Source organism: Cavia porcellus, unplaced genomic scaffold (assembly GCF_034190915.1).
Source record: "Cavia porcellus strain 051 isolate PalLab524CR breed Dunkin Hartley unplaced genomic scaffold, mCavPor4.1 scaffold_12, whole genome shotgun sequence".
Taxonomy (NCBI): Eukaryota; Metazoa; Chordata; class Mammalia; order Rodentia; family Caviidae; genus Cavia; species Cavia porcellus.
In genome coordinates this window covers 50765628-50782643 of record NW_026947495.1, presented here as the reverse complement: position 1 = coordinate 50782643, position 17016 = coordinate 50765628, and the positions used below count along the sequence as shown (strand labels likewise).

The following is a 17016-nucleotide window of genomic DNA, read 5'->3' as shown; positions in this document are numbered from 1 at the left end:
ATTTTAAACAAAATAAAATATAACTATTACTTAGAAGTACTTTTGTAGAAAGGAAGTAAAGAGGGGCTGGGGATTTAGCTCAGCAGCATAAGTGCCTGCCTTGCAAGCAGGCAGTTGTGAGTTCGATCCCTGGTACCGATAAAAAGGAAAAAGACAAAAAAAAAAAAAAGAAAAGAAAAAAAGGAGGTAAAGAGTACATGTGGAACAGCTAATGCCCACTAATGTTTTAATCTGCAATGCTAGTCATTCAAAATAGGTTACATTATCGAATTTAGGTGATATTTCCATTTAAATAACAAGACTTGGTATTGAAATAACTGTACAAGTACAGAGCTATACAAGCTATTAAGCTATGCAACACAGTGCCAATAAATCATTCCCGTACTTATTTACTGAAATTTGGTCACCTCAGAAGGCAGCTTCCAAAACAGTCATGTCAGATTTCTGAAGTTATATTAAAATTTTGCCTCAATAAATTTTATCATTGATATTTTAGGACAAATATCTACATAATGTATAATTTAGTTTTTTAAAATTGAGCAGAAATACATCTGATTATACAAAATATCTAATTATGCATCTTATTTTCCACCCCACTTAAAGATAAAAGGGCTTATGATATTTTGGCAGACAAATATTAATGTACTCTTTTACAGTATTCAAGTGTTATAACACCAAAACTAAGACCTCTCCCCAGAATGAGGGAAAACAGATGTTTAACATGCATTATGATGAACTAGCTAAGCCAGTATGGGACTAATAAGTGAAATCTTCTTTTCATCATGGTGAGTCACTGCCTGTCAAAAAAGCAAAAATGACTTCAATAAACAACTAGCAATTGATTATTGTTAGTAGCTTCCAGGAAGGAATAGATGAGCTGGGGGTTTAGCTCAGTGGCACAAGTGCCTGCCTGGCAAGCACAAGGTTGTGAGTTCAATGTCTAGTACCAAAAAAAAAAAAAGTGAAGAAAGAAAGGAAGGAAGGAAGGAAAGAAGAAAAGAAAGAAAGAGAAAGAAAAGAAAGAAAGAAAGGAAAGAAAGAAAGAGAAAGAGAGAAAAGAAAGAAAAAGAGAAAGAGAGAAAGAGAGAAAAGAAAGAGAAAAGAAATAGATGATTACAAATTAGGGCATATATTTTCTCAGGACCAAAACATTTGAGAGAATTGGGGCATTTAAATAACTTTCTTTGAGCAGATAATACTTCACTAATACTTTACTTTTGACTTCTGCACGTGAACTATGAATTGAGTTTCAGGTCATCTAGTGCACTGTCCTCTTGGACTACATCATAATGCAGTTAACTGAATTAGGGCTGGCTAGGAGAAGATGTGTGTCTGAGTGGTGATCTGGGTATAGACATTTCTGGCTACATTATCAAGTCAAATCCAGAAGAGACTCTTCTGAAGATACCACTGTAGGCCAGTACATGGATTAAGATGCAGGAAAACATGTAAAGTAACTGAATGAATGGAAGAAAAACTGTTCTTGTGGGAACTACAGATGTTTGCTTTTTTTCCTATCACAGACTCAGTGTACACAGAACGTTATATGGGTCTCCCAACTCCAGAAGACAACCTTGACCATTACAAGGTAAGAAATGAGGAATAATGTCCATGTCATATCCTAATTATAAGTTAAGAAGCTTCTAAGTGTATCTATTCTAGAAAATACAAAGTTCTGTATTTCCAATAAAATCCTTGTTAAAAGAGATAACACAGGTGGTTTAGAGATACTCCAATAGCTTCCCCTACTATTTCTGCATAATTACAGCTTTATCGTATGCTATATAGGTCACAATATGCATTCATTTGGAAATACAAAGCAACACCAGATAATTACTTTAATTATAAAAATTGCAGCTTAGAAAACATGTCAAATTCAACATATTCCTTAAGAGCCCAGAAAATTCACTAAACTTTTAGTTATGTATTAAAATTTCTTAATATATTATCATAATTAAGATAGCTATAAGCCTGCAATTTTTCCTGTTCATGGCCACCTATGTAGATATTTCTTTAATACAATTTGAATAAAGCAGGTGGGTGGTGGATGCAGTTGAGAAGTACCCTGGAATGTCCTGACCATAAATTTTTGGCAGCTGACAGACTGGTTGCTTGATAGGAGAACCAGTGGGCATGGTGCTCCACAGATGAGCAGTTGCATTTGAAATGGTTGGGCTGCAGCTGCTGTTAGCTCCCATTGCTAGTGCTGAAGCCATTGCCATGCTGGAGCTTTCTATTTGGTATCACCTTTTAATGCAGCTGGCACTGTTGGCATATATACTAGGGATTCTTTCAAAACTTCGATTCTTCCAAAGATTGTATTCCAAAAATTGTATTTGTCATATTTACTGGAAAAACAAAAAATAAACAAACAAACAAGAAAACTAAACTAAAATTTGTAAGTTTCAAAGTTAAATCACCACCGATGCCTTTGTTCTCCAAAAAAAAACACTGGAAAGTCTTTTCAGGACAGTAAGTTAAAAAGTAAAAGGCAAGAATATAAGTCCTTCTCATCTGTGTCATGACTCTCAGTGCTAGCGGTTTGTATTAGTACATCGCTGTGAGTAGTCTTTATATATTTTATATGATGTCATCATTGCTGTGGATTCTGAAACCATCAGACCAAAGCAAAATAAAGTCCAAACCTTCTAGTTTTGCAAACAAGCATAGAAGATTTAGCTTTAACCCTTTACTTTCAACTTAATAAGAGAGCCTCAGGGGAGAGCAGTGTGTCTAAATTAGTGCCTCCCGTGTTTTCTTCTGTTTTTCAATCAAGATAGATAAGCAACAATCTGCGAAGTGAGACCCACAAATCATCTTTCCCCTACAAACCAGTCTCCCCATCAGGTTGTCCCCATTTCTGGCAACAGTCCCATCTGCTACTTTCTAGTTAATTCTTTCTACTCTTTCTCTTCCATGTCCCACAGACTGCTTTAGACATCCTTTTTCCTCTGTGAAACTGCTGCTGTCACATGACCTAGGACTCTATAAAGCAGTACCTAGATTTTCACCCCTTCTCTTGCCTTCCAGCACTCCAGACCCTTCCACACAGGCTGGGGAGGGGGGAGACCCACTCAGTAATAGGACAGTATTGTGCACTCAGTGAATCCAGTCCATGCTCTTCAGCCCCTATCTCAAGGTGGCCCAGTTTATGAGACACACCTACTGTCCCCTGCGTACTTTCTGTTTCATTTTCTCTCTTCCTTATCTTTGACCGGCCATTTGCTGTTGTTCGCTAGCATCTCCTTTTGAATTCATATCAATTTTCCTTTAATCCTTGCTGGGATTAGTTATTCTGTGGGATTTCCCCCTGGGCAGTGCTGTTAGGTATTCAAAGGTTTCTTCAATATACCCTTTGTATGGAGCATACATAACCTTAGAACATTTCCCAATTCAGTATACAAACTTTTGATCAGCAAAGTTGTAATACAACTTGTATTTCTGTATTACTTGGTCTGGCTTTACAACTTAAATCTTTTTAATAGTATTCCAACCAGACACTTAAATTTGATTGCCAGTGGATTTTCTCAGCCATTCTGAAATACTGAAAGTTCCCGAAACATCAGAGATTTACTGCACAGGATCCTACCTCCTGGTCTGCAGCATGATGGCTGATGAGTCCAAAGTTTCATTTTAAAAACTTGATACGATGGAGTGGTGGATGCTGCTCTGGAGAATGAGGCAGGAGGACAAGTGTGAGGCCAGTCTAGGCCACTTAGTGAGGCCCTGTCTCAAAATAAAAACTAAGTAAAAAGGACTGGGGCTGTAACTCAGTGGTAAAGGAGCTTCTTACCAAGTATGAGGCCGGAGGCTCAATCCCCTGTTCTGAAAACATAAAATAAAAATGAATAAAAATTTTAAAACCCTATTCTTCAGAGCTGTTAAACCCTGAAGCACAAGGTCAAGTTCAAACCCCGATCTAAGAAATTTGTAGTACTTGCCTTTCCTCTTCAAAGAACATCAATTCACAGCTTACTTCCTCTTAATCAGCCCTCTCTATAGAATTGTAGAGGATAATTATTTTTAATCTGCGTTTCAATCTATATCTTTCTCCAACCTTTTCTATAGGCTCCTCTTTTGCAGACCAAACCCCTCCCCTTTCCCAACTCTGTCCCCACGGTGGTGGCCATTTTCATCTCTCCCCTTAGGTGTTCGCCACATGAGGTAGTCGTGTAAATAGAAGTCACTTCCTACTGCCAATGGCAACACACGCACATTGGGTGCACAAAGTCACTCTTTCACTTCACTGCACAGATGGCACCCGAGGACTGTTTAATCCTTCCACGCCAGGAGTCGGGTTTTCTTGGCACAGAATTCATTGCTGGCAATGGACACATTAAAACTGCCAGTACCAGGGAGCTAAAGGTTCCCAATGTGTTACTCTGAGGAATTATCTGGGAGGTGATAGTTAAGGTGGGCAGCAAAAAGTGAGGCTAATGTATTAACGGAATTGTCTCCACGACAATTAGCTGCTTCCTGGGATCGTGAAGAACTGAATCTATGTGGAGAACTGAATCTAAGTGCCTATTTTTGGTGCACAGCAGGCTTTAGAATAAAGCTGCCCTCCTTTGTTTTTTAAATGAGCCTGTGCTTTTGTCTCTGGCAAGAATACATTCAAAGATTCTATTTTCCTCCAAGGCCCCAGCTGCCCCTCTGGACCCCATCTTTTACTTTTCTTTCCCAGGTTGCTTTTCTCTCTGTCTCTGCCTCTATCTGTCCTCTATCTTTGTCCTTCCCTCCCTCCTTCTCTCTCTTCTTCTTTTCCTCCTTGAAGAGACAAAGACAGTTCCTTAAAGGCTTCTACCACCCTGTGCATTTCTGTGGGTCAGAAGGAAATATTTTCAAAACAATTTCCATTTAATTGGGATCGGTAATTCTTTTCAATACATTGAGGATTAGGAATACCCAAAGTAAGCAGTAAGTAAAACCTTTATCTTTGTCCATGTTGTCAGTTTAAAAGAAATCTATTGAAACAGTAGTCAGAATTGTAGCATTTGGAAGAGAACGCAATTTTTAAATAAAACTGAAATGACAAAAGGATTCATTATTATATCATTAATCACCTAGATTTGGAAGAGCTGAGAGAAAGCCACATTGCCCAGAGAAGCATACTGTGTGAAATACAGGCCCTACTTTGTTGAGGAGAGGGAATTAGAGAAGCCATCTGTATAGGTGAATGCAACAGGCAGCAGTGCCTTGTGTAGTGCTTTGTGCCCCCGAAAGCTGCTCTGCACTGCACTTGCTGGGGTTTGCATCCGAGGAGCTGCCTCCAATCAGAGGAGGAACCCTTCCTTCCCTGTTCTTGCAAAACTGCCACACAGATTAGGAGATCTTAGATTAAGGCTTAAAGTGATGCAGTGACAACAGCAGTGACTCAAAAGACTCTTTTAGAAGACGAACACCCACCTAACTCCAAGTGGCAAGGCAGGAGCATTTTTAAAGGATATGAGAAAGTCAAGGAAGCAAGAAAGCATTCATCTCTCTAGAACTCCAAAGGGCTTGTCCCAGATTCTCTAATAGGCAAAGTGGAAGGGAGTGAACAAATCTGAGCTAATGATCTGTGAAGCTCTATGGACACCTCTGTTTTGCAGTCGGTCTGTATCGATAGCAGAAACAGTGACAGATTTGAGCAAAGGAATCCGATATCCAGTGCAGCAATCTTCAAAGCCATTGGTAATAAACAAGCAAACAGCAAGTATAGCTACACCTAGATGGGAGGGTGCCTGACTACTGTTGATGAATGGTCTCTCAAATGGTCGATCAGAGTCTCTGATCAAACTTTTGAAAAGTATTTGCATATAGTAGTAGTAATAGACTCATTTACCTATTCAAGGTGCCTGTGGTTTTAATTGTTCTGAAATTTATTCCTTATGTGTGGAAAAATGTAAAACATGGATGGTATAGTTAATAAAACATGAATGTGACAAAGAGACCACTATTCATATGAGAAAGACAAATATTTTACAATGTGTGACTGTGGAACCCCACATGTTCTTTATGTTGGAGCATGTAGGGAGTGAAAGGGCCAAAAAGTTAGGGTTTTACTGGTTTCATTTACTGTTTTACAATCATTTATTACATGTATGCATGGCTGCACATTATTCTAAGCACTTTGCATGAATTTCCAGTTTTAATTCTCCCAGCAAATCCTCTGAGATAGTATTTTACTTATTTCCATTTCACAGACATGGAAACTGAGGCACAAAAATGTTAAGGTATAGATGTTGAGGGTTAGGGAAGGGAGGGGACACTGTCTGAATCCAGTAGAGAAAGAAGGAGGAAGGCTGGCAGGAGAGGAAAGGTGCTCTCTGCAGGGTGTGCGGAGGGGAGAGGCAGAGGCCAGAGGGGACACGTGAGTAGCAGGCAGAGTGGTTTTCTGGGAGTTTGCGAGGCTGGTCCAGTGATCCAAAGCATAATAGAAGGGGGGGAGGTGGGAAGAGCAGGTCAGATGGTGACCCGCGCAGCAGGACATAAAACAAGAGAAAATGTGTTTGTGAATGCAGAGAGAAGCGCAAGACCAAGGGCGAGAGAAGTGGGGCCCAGTTCTGAGCTTTGCTGCCAAGAGAAGAGGGCAGCCTGGAACACACAGAAGGGCTGATTTAACTTGTAGAGGAGATTTATTTTGCATTTTGCTCAGAATTTGATAGGCTTTTGGCAAGTGTATGAAACAGTCATAGATTTGGCAGTCTTCTGCTAGCAGATTTGAAATGTTCAATCCTTAAGAACTGCTGCATCGTTAGGTTATGCAAAACAGGGTGCAATTTTGTAAATATGCCATCTTGTACTGATTTGACATTTGTTCTATTATCCCAGAATATGCCAAAGGGAGAGAGACCTTCAGATTTAAGCCAAACCTTAACTTGTTTGTGGAGTGCTGATAAAATGTTGACTGCTGTGTGATCTTTAAAGAAGCCAGTGTTGCCTGTGAGTCCTGAGGTAGAGCCCCCTGTCTGGGGTTGATGGGAGCTCTTTCTCTGGCACTGCGTGGGTGCTATTGTTGATAGACATAAACAAGAACCACATCTGATGCAGTGGGATGCGTTTTTTTCTTAAACATTTTCTGTGGCCTCTGTCATGGCTTTAATGATGCCTCTTCCAAGGTGGCATCATTTAATATTATTTATGTGGCATAGATTGCAAAATAGGAGAATTCATACATAAGCCAATAAACCCAAGGTAATATCTTACTGAATTGCTGGGTTTATGTCTAGTAGATTCAATGCCTGCTTTCTCTTTCTACAAGAATCTGGGAATAGTGATGAGCTGTTTTGCTGTGATGTCAAGGGACATTAGAAGATGATGGTTAAAGACATGGGCTTTGGAGTTAGGAAAACCTACATTCAAATGATTTCTTCCATTTAGCTGAATATGAGCTTCAGGAGGTCACTTGTACCTCTCTGATTCTCAGTCTTATCATCTGGATGATGGGAATAATCAGGCTCCCACAGGGTTATGAAAATGATTACTTGAGACGCCTGTACCTACCATGCAGTCAGCATTCAGAACACAGCAACTGCCACCATCGTCATCTTCAGGAAGCAGACTGTCTTTATAGCTCCTAGATGGCACAAGGGTGGCTTAAAGATTTCATAACTTCTATTTCTCACAGTACTTCCCTACTCTTATCAGCTCTTTTATTTCAAAAATACAAAGATTTATTTGTTGGAAGGTAACTGAGGAACCAGCATGATCCAACTAGCAGCTACAGATGGTTCCTCTTGGGGATTGAAGGAAAAGCTCCTCACAGAGATGCTGTGGAATCGGCACTGCCACTGGACCAATCCTTCCTACTTCTCTTTGCCAGGCTGTTGCTGGCAGCAGGGTTCTCCGGAAGTTTCTAGCCTCAGGAGAGTGCCAACTGCACCACCATTGCATCCTTGCCCATTTATCACTCTGAGCTTCCTTTTCAGTAGTTGGTGATAGACTATTCAGCTTCTAACTTAGTCATCCGTTTCCTTTTTTATTTCTGTTTGCATTGATAGGCAAAGGGGGTAATCCTGTTTGTTTGGGTGAAAATAGCACAATTAATTTTTCCCAATCATTAATCATACCTTAAATGAAAACAAGCATTTCATACACTGGTTTTGTGTGCTATATTCACAGTTTAACAAGTGCCATTCAGTGGACAGTAAAGAGGTAATTGAGAAGCCAGGAGACATACTCCAGTAGGGAATGATCAGTCAGTGGTTCCGAAGCAAAGCGACATAACTGCATCTTTCTGGGGTAAAAAAGGCTCCCTGCCTTAAAATGGGTGTGTCTCCAAACTGCCTGCCTCCCTGTCCAGAAAGGTCCAAGTGGAGGCTTCTCCTGGTAAACAGGGGGACTGCGCATTTGAAATGGCACGCGTATCTTGCAGTTGCAGGGAAAGCTTTTGTTTTATTTTTCTCTTGCTGCATTAAAGTATTTGTCTTTCTTTCTTTGTAGTGTAATATTGTTAATGTAAAACAATTTGCATCATGACACTTTTATCACAGTTTTCGTCTTTTTCTCAGTATGTTGCATTTCTCACCATGTCTAGTTCATCACAGCTACAGTGTGTACATCACAACATTTATCTTAGGCTCAGGGTTTTACTTGTTTATAAAAATTGTCTTCTTTCAGCCTGTATTCACTCCATTTAAGAAAAAAAAAGGCAGCCAGAAACTGTTTTGGTCCAAACTCCAGTAGCTATCACATTCCTTGCTAACTGTCCTGCGTATTTATATGTCTTCTAACTATTACTCTGTGTTTCAATGACATTTCTCAGTTTCATGGCACTGGGAGGTTGCAGGAGCAGCTTTTTCTGTTCAGGTTGGCAAGCAAGGCAGGCCCGTGAGGTTGCTGGAGGTGAGGTGAGGTGACAGTTGTGTATCTGGGTCAGGTCTGGGTGTGAAAGTTGACCGTCTTCTGTGAGCACAGAGCTAGATTTAACTCGGGAGGAGCAAGGTGAAAGGGTAATGACTAGCGGAAAAGATCACTTAGAGAACTCGAAAGGGGATCCTGATCCTGTGGCTCAGAATGTCAGTGTCCAGTGTCCATCTTCAATCCTCAGCCATTGCTGTCTCTAGCTTTAAACAATGCACAACAGTGTCATTTGAGAAGATTTTTGTTAACCCTTTCCTTTCTGAAGCATGGAAAATAATTCAAAATTCTACTGCTATACGAGATTACATTTCACCTGCACAGTCATGCCTCCCAAATTTCACAAGGCTTTTCAGACCAATCCATCTCCCAGTTACTCAGTGTGACAAGGCATTATATGTATGCAGGAGCCAGAGTACCTACTATTATTGCATACTTCAAGGTCCAGGATAGGGCATTAACGTTTTATTTCCACTATTGCTTTTCTGGGAGACATATCCTCAGTACCTTGGGACTTGAGAAGAGATGAAGTGCAACATACATGTAAGAAATAAGAGAGGTTGTGCTGTTAGGTTTTGTCCAGCACTAACCCACAGATTGATCCTGATACAAGTTAATTACCTTCCAAATCTCGTCATTTCCATCTATAAAGTAGGATGGGTAGAGATCCATTTCACATCACACAGATGTTGTGAAAATTAGATGCCAACAATGCTTCTATAATTTATTCATGATTAACACAGAGATAGGCACAGAGAAATGTTCAGTAACTGTTAGTATTACTAGTGGCATGATATTATAGGTTGAAAATGGACCAAACATATTTCATTAAATTTCTGAATGAGAACATTTTATGCTACCTCCCTTAGCTATTTCCACTTGCCTCTGCAAAAGTACAAAAGGACCAAATATCAGGAATAGTACAAATGCTTAATAATTTCATTTCATCTTTCATCGGTAAATGTGTTAGGATTGGAGTAATGAAAATATAGACAATCCCTTTTCTTATGAGGTTATTGCTTAGTGAGATTAAATAATGATTTATTGACTAAGTGAAAAAAATGAATGGATGAATAGATGAATGAGGTAATATGGTAGATGGATGGATGGATGGATGGATGCATGGATGCATAGATGCATGGGTGGGTGGATGAACAGATAGATGGATAGATGGATGAATTCACATACAGATAGGCTTATCTAGAACATCTCATTAGAAAAAAAGTTGCTCAAAAGGAAAGTGAAATTAAAGTAAAACTTTTAGGGAATCTTAAATGTTTATTCTGAAAGTTCTTGAATTAATTCTCATTTGAGTAAAAATGGATGTCAGTCCACTGAAGCATTTTGGACATTTCAGGACGTAACTGTCCTAAAAGTTGTGGGTAGAATGTCTTTTTCCATAGAGATGGTCGCAGAAATTTTGCATCATTATCAACAATTTAACCTTAAAAACTGCTTCTACCCTGCCCCTTGATTCCTATTTATGTAAGGGAGTGAGAGGACTCATTCTTATTCCCATTTCATAGAAATGAAGGGTCAAAGTGCAGCATATCTCCAGTTCCACGGCTCACTGATACTGAACCTGAAGCCCGAATACAAATACTCTGAGCAGGACTGTCATCAAAAGATATCTATAAAAGAAACTTTGGCTCTCATTAAATTTTAGTTGCTGCAGGACCAGCCTGCTGCCTTTAAATTCAGGCTATTGCCTCTTCCTCTGTTCATCCCACTACAAAACATTCAAAGCCGATCTGAGCTAGCTGCTTCTCTATCTCCTTTCTACCTGGCATTTGAACCTTCATCCCAACTTGTGAATAGCCTCAGAGTAAAACCAGATGCCTAGTTCCACAATTGCAAAAGCTTCTTTACTCAAGATCTCTGCCCCCATTCCAGATTTTCTGACTCAAGCCATGAACCTATCTTCAAAAATCTGACCTTTCAACTTTTTTTCTTGTTTCCTTGGCTGGTTTCATAATGACCTTATCTAATAGCAGTATTTTCTTCAAAATACCGAATAACACAGTCAGTGAAAACTCACTGATTTTCTAAGGTCACTCTTGATCTTTTCACCCTTTCCCCTCTCATATGTTACATTTGCTTAGGTTTTAAACATCTGTTCCCAAAGAGGTAATATTTGCTTTTCATTCAGAACTCAGCAATGTGGACCAAAGTTCACATGACATATTGCAGAGCATGTCTAGTTGCAAATGCTATGTACAGGCTCCTTGAAATGTAGCATGTATGGCACCATGTGACACATGGTTGCCATGGTAATACACTTTTTGGCTGAACTACAGCAGAAGCCCATGGAACGTACATTGCTAATATGCAACTCTGCCCTGTGCTACTGCATAGGACATAGCCAATCTGGGATCTGGGACTCAAGGAGTTTTGCATGCAGCCTGGGTGGCAGGTGCCCTCTTCCTGTGTGTACAGGGAAGATGTGGCATCCTCCCTTTCCAGTCTTGTCTCCCAGGCACAGGGCATGCTGTGCATTCTGCCATGCATGGAGACAGCATTTGCTTGAATATCGGTTTGCTATATTTTGTATCAAAGGGGGCCCCAGCTGAAAACATTTTATTTTGTAAACTGAAGTGAAAAATCAGTTTATGGCAGATCCTTTTTTGAATAATGACATTCTTTTTCCCAATTCCAGAATTCAACAGTCATGAGCAGAGCTGAAAATTTTAAACAAGTTGAGTACCTCCTTATTCATGGAACAGCAGATGGTGAGTTTCAGTTAATTAGACTTTTTAGTATCACAGACAGGTTTGCAATTTCACTACTGACAAAACAAAAGCATGAGGGGCAAGACTGTTACATTTACTTCAATAAAACAGTGTTGCTTTCCACAACTCACTTGTCTTGGGCTAGATGGGATACTGGGTCCTAGAACTTCAAACAGTCCCTTCCTTGCGGTGCCTTTCCCACCCTTTGGTTTCAAAAAAGTGGAGAGGCTATTAGCTACTTGATGTTTCCTTTATTTCCCTGCAGATAATGTTCACTTTCAGCAATCAGCTCAGATCTCCAAAGCACTGGTGGATGCTGGAGTGGATTTCCAGGCAATGGTATTCAAAACTTTGTGCAATGGGAGCGAAGTGGTTGTTGGAGTGTAGTTTCTTTAAGGTGTATCTGTTCCTACAGAAGTTCAGAAGACAGGGACTTACCAAACTTGTTGGAAAAGTGATTTCCTTGAGTCTCACACAAAATAATATTCGATAATATTAGCAAGTTTGGGGTTGCAAAGCACAGTATTGCATGTCTTTAGGATGTCAAAACACTGTTGTACTATCCATGTTGTTGTTCAGTCTCTATTTTGATTTAGAAGTAGTCTCTTATTCAGTAACTGTGTGGCAGAATAATTCTAAAGTGAAACCAGAATGATAATAGCTCAGCGCAAATATGAAAATCCACTTCAGTCTAGTACACATTACTAGCCATTCCAACAACAGCAAGATATTAATAATCAGCACATTCACTTTTTACAATTGCTAGCTTATCATTTGTTGAACAACCACAGGCAACAAGCAATTAGATTTGTTTAACCGAGTCAGAAATAGCTCCAGCAATGCTTTGTTGCCTATATAGAGAATATTTGTGGTTGTTTAGTCAAATTCATTTTCTTTTTCAGAAATTTTAAGATTATATATATGTATATATACATATATATATGCATGTTGCGTATATATGTGCATTGTACTGAATATTTTTATGTAAGATGCAGCTTTCTTGTCTGTTTTAGCAGAATAGCCTGCTTTTCCCTACTCTTACACACATGATTTTCTCTGTGCTCAGTTCAATTGGTGCCAAATATATTGAAATGAGACAGTTATTTAATTCAGAAAAAAACTCATATTTTGGCTATATTCTTGTAAGAGGTCAAATTTGTTTTTACAGTATAAAAAGCAGAAATACATAATATTTTAAGCAATTTTTAACGGTTAACTTGTCTCCATTAATATATGTTTGGCAGGCAATGACTTCCCAATTTTTCAATAAGGTATGCTTTGGTAATTTTTGCCTCAGGTCATAAATACCTACATAGATGTCAGACATAAAGAATTTTAAAATTCCAGTGTAAAAGGTGTTTACAAATAACACATTTGACATTTGACTTTATTTATCCTAAATACATAGTTGTAGCATTTAAACTGGTTTTTCTAATTTCTTAGTGATATATTTTCAGAAAAACTGCTTCTAAAAATTCATTTATTTTAAAGTACCTTATCTCATTTTATCTCATTAAAATACAAAGACACTTGACACTTTATACATGATGCAGTCCTGAGTGTCCTTTGAGTCAAATTTGAAAATGGATTTGTGTATTTTAATTAGAATGTACATACCCTTAAAGAACTATACAGTAAAGCCAAATGTACAGTGCATTTTCTCAGCACCTGTAAAGGACGATTAGAGATTTCTGCTGGACAGAAAAACATGCTCTAGAAAACTTCTGGGCAAAAATTAGACACCTTCTTTGATCACATTTCAGTTTCTGAACTATTTCAGGAATTAAAATATCTGTTTTATTCAGTGTATGCTCATGAGAGATCAATTTAATTCTTTTAAAAAAAAACAGCTAATTCTCTAATTCTGACCTTTCTCTCTCTCTCTAGTGGTACACTGATGAAGACCATGGAATTGCTAGCAGCACGGCTCACCAGCATATATATACCCACATGAGCCATTTCATAAAACAATGCTTCTCTTTACCTTAGCACCTCAAAACAGCATGCCATGCTAGCTTATTAAAAATACTTTTGTTCTCATTATTTCAAAGCTGCTCTGCTATGATCTTAAAAAGATTTTTAAATCAAAAAACTTAAGGCTACTTTTTTTTTTACCAAATTTCATACTTATAAATAGGTACTTCTGTCTTCATAAGAAATACTACTTTACAGAAATTTTGATTATTCACTCTGCTTTTATTTATCATTTAAAATCATTTCCATGGCAGCTTCTGAAACAACAAATATAAATTATTTTTATGAGAGCTTTGCATAGGTTCCCTAAGAAGCATTTTAATTTTTCTAACTAGACTAGTCTAAATCTTGTTCTCTTCTTTAAAGAGATGAAAAGATGTGGGCAATGATGTCACTAGGGCAGGGACAAGAAATGAAGAAATAAGCAGAGGAGATGGCAGGGCAGAGATAGGAACCCCAGTCCAAGCATACCAACCCAACCAGGCTACTGTCAACTCCCTTCAGAGAAGAGCTGTTCGCAGCCAGACTGGCACAGTTTTCTGAGAAAGACTATTCAAACAGTCTCAGGAAATCATATATGCAAAGCACTGATTTCTAAGTAAAACCACAGCAGTTGAATAGACTCCAAAGAAATACATAGGAAACTGCCAGCAATGTAAGGCCTCCAGGTGCCAGTTATGGCTATAGGTGCTATAAAAACACAGCAAGGGTGAAGGGAAAACGTTATAAATGTACTTTTAAAAATAGTGATGTTTCCTAGTGAAAAGATACTGCTTGGAACTGAGATGTGAACACATCAGCTTGCCCTGTTAAAAAGGTGAAAATATTTGTATTGCAAATTCTAACTTGAAAGAGTCCTTACATCAGTTTTTATTGCATTTTTGAGCATCTTAATTAAAAATATTTTAAACTTCCTTGAATTTATTTTTTAATAAAAAACAAACTAGAATAATGTATAGTATTATTTCTATTTACATAACATGGGATTTTTACCGGTCATTTAATAAATATACCTTCATTTTTCAGAGATAAGGAGTTGTGTCTTTAATCAGAACTAAACCACACTGACATATCATTTGTCCAGAAAGTTTCTTGTTTATTTTGTTAGTAATCCTTGACTATATGGTAAATATGGAGTTTAGCATTTAAAAAAATAACATACATAAGGATGTGTTGAGCAGTTCATAAGGATTCCATCTAGTACATATGAAATTTATGTTATCATAAATACATATAGCTTTGGAACTTAAAATAATGTTGACCATTTATGTAATACATAATTTATAATTTTGTTCTAAGGAACTTTGATGAGGTTTGTACTGTAAGAATAAATAATGTCAACAATAGCATCTTGGTATTTCTGATGGCTCGGCAGAAGTTAAAATAAAAGCCAAGTTAATCATTTAAGTGTTTGATCAATTAGCTTTTGTTGACATAACTATAATAACTAGAGCATTGAATTCAGATGCTGAGTTTGACCTAGCAATGTCTAATACTGAGAACACATGATTTTTGTTTCAATTATTAGCAAAACTGACTCATTTTTAAAAATTAAATTTATGAAATTCAACGCTGATCCAGACCATTTGCTAGACAAAGTTATCACAGACAGAGTGAGCTAAAGCACAAAAATCTAAAAGTGGAAGAAGGGGAACGATTCCGTCAGCTCAGCTTGGGATTGTTGAGTCAGACACAAGGACGACTGTGACATCCAGCTCCAGCTATATTTTCAGAGTTCACCATTGAGTCATTGCACCTTCGCTAACTCTCGAGTCCTACTCATCCATTTGAACCATAAATTGACATTCAAACCTGTGGGATTCTTATTATAATTGTATTTCTTAATATAGCTCAATCACTGTGAGTAGCTGGGTTAATCTTGCCAGAGGGTTTTTTTTTCCCCATGTAATAGCAATAATATATATTTACACCCTGGACAGTATTAATAGCCATAAAAATAAATAAGAATTAGCCTTTCATCTTAATTGAAATCACATGTTGTACAGGAAGCCAGATATTTATTAATATATCAAAGTCAAACTGTATGCAATATTTATATAACATCATTATAGATTATTTCTTTCATTTTAAAATACATTAAATATTTTTTCCAGAGAAGCATAAATTTTTCAGGGTTGTAAGTAGGGCTGATATGGATACATACAAAGTAGTTTTTCATTTGACTCCCATAGGATAACTTGTATTCTTCAGTAATAGTTTTAAATTATTGGAAAATGAGGCAAGGAAATTGATAGATAAATTGGAGATAAACTTAAGCTGTGGTCACTTTGAAATATACAGGGAGCACTCATTATCAGTGAGAGGTTTAGTTTGCTGCTGATAGCATTTCCAGGCTTTATGGACACATGGATGGCAATGATCCCTTTCAAAAACAACCTGTTAGGTTACACAACCAGGGCATATGTGACAATCAAAAGGAGAAATGGTTCACATCCTGATACAACTGTGCAAGATTTTTAAGTCTTTCTTAAAACTTTGATTTTTCTAGTATTTACTTTTTGTCATGCTGGGGATTGAACTTAGGTCCTTGCACAAGCTGAGGAAGTACTCTATTACTGAGCTGAATCTCCAGCCTTCTATCAAACATTTCGGGAAATCATTTTTAAAATTATTTTTAAGGGGCTGGGAATTTAGCTCAGCGGCATAAACGCCTGCCTTGTAAAGCAGGCAGTCGTGAGTTCGAGCCCCAGTACCGATAAAAAGGAAAAAGACCAAAAAAAAAAAATTATTTTTAAACATGTTTGTTGGACACATTGCTAAAAATGCTTGCATGTCTTCAAGCTTTGTTAAATAGCAGGCACAGAACATAATTCAGCACATTCTTGATGACTCATAGTCACCAGCATAAAGATCAATGCTCATATCAGGGTGTATGTCATTCTGGATGTTTTGTTTTCTTTCTTATTCACACGCTATCAGTTCTACCTCTTGACATTTGCTGCTTTTGCTCTAAATTGATGAGAACACTGATTTATAATATGACTAGATCTTTACAACATTTAAGATTCAATAAATTCTAAATGAAAAACATACTCTAACACAAGTGTTAGGGTTTGTGTCTGGATGTCCCCCTAAAGCCTTATATACTTTTAGATGGGACTATTTATGAGTAGCTGAGTCTAGAATGTGTGATTGATTTGCACTGCAATTCTAAGATTAAAGGTGCTGGATTAAAGGTAAGTGATTGGTGGATCAGTTCACTGATTGAATTGGCACTATTCTAATCCCAGCAGTCTGGTTAACGTACAAGGGACCAAAAGAAGATTTCTCTCTCCCCCTCCCCTCTTCCTCTTCTCTCTTTCCTCTTTTGTTGCTTTTGCTGTCATTCACCACCATAAATTGTTACCCCTCAGCCATGTGCTGCCCTGATTTGGAGCCAGTCGATATGGACTGAAACCTCTACAGACTGTGAGATAAATAAATCTTTCCTTCCTTAAACTTTGGGTGTTGA

The 17016-nt window shown here is 37.9% G+C and overlaps 1 protein-coding gene across 2 annotated transcripts in view; it reads left to right on the top strand.

Annotated features, from left to right (window-relative positions):
* Dpp4 (dipeptidyl peptidase 4) overlaps window positions 1–14576 on the top strand; it is a 76377-nt gene extending 61801 nt beyond the window's left edge. For both annotated transcript variants that reach the window (XM_013142395.3, XM_013142394.3), the window contains exons 23-26: window positions 1524–1588; window positions 11498–11570; window positions 11836–11909; window positions 13458–14576. In XM_013142395.3, coding sequence (XP_012997849.1) covers window positions 1524–1588; window positions 11498–11570; window positions 11836–11909; window positions 13458–13559 — 314 coding nt within the window. In that variant the 3' untranslated portion in view covers window positions 13560–14576. The remainder of the gene's footprint in view (window positions 1–1523; window positions 1589–11497; window positions 11571–11835; window positions 11910–13457) is intronic.
* Window positions 14577–17016: the final 2440 nt, after the last annotated feature.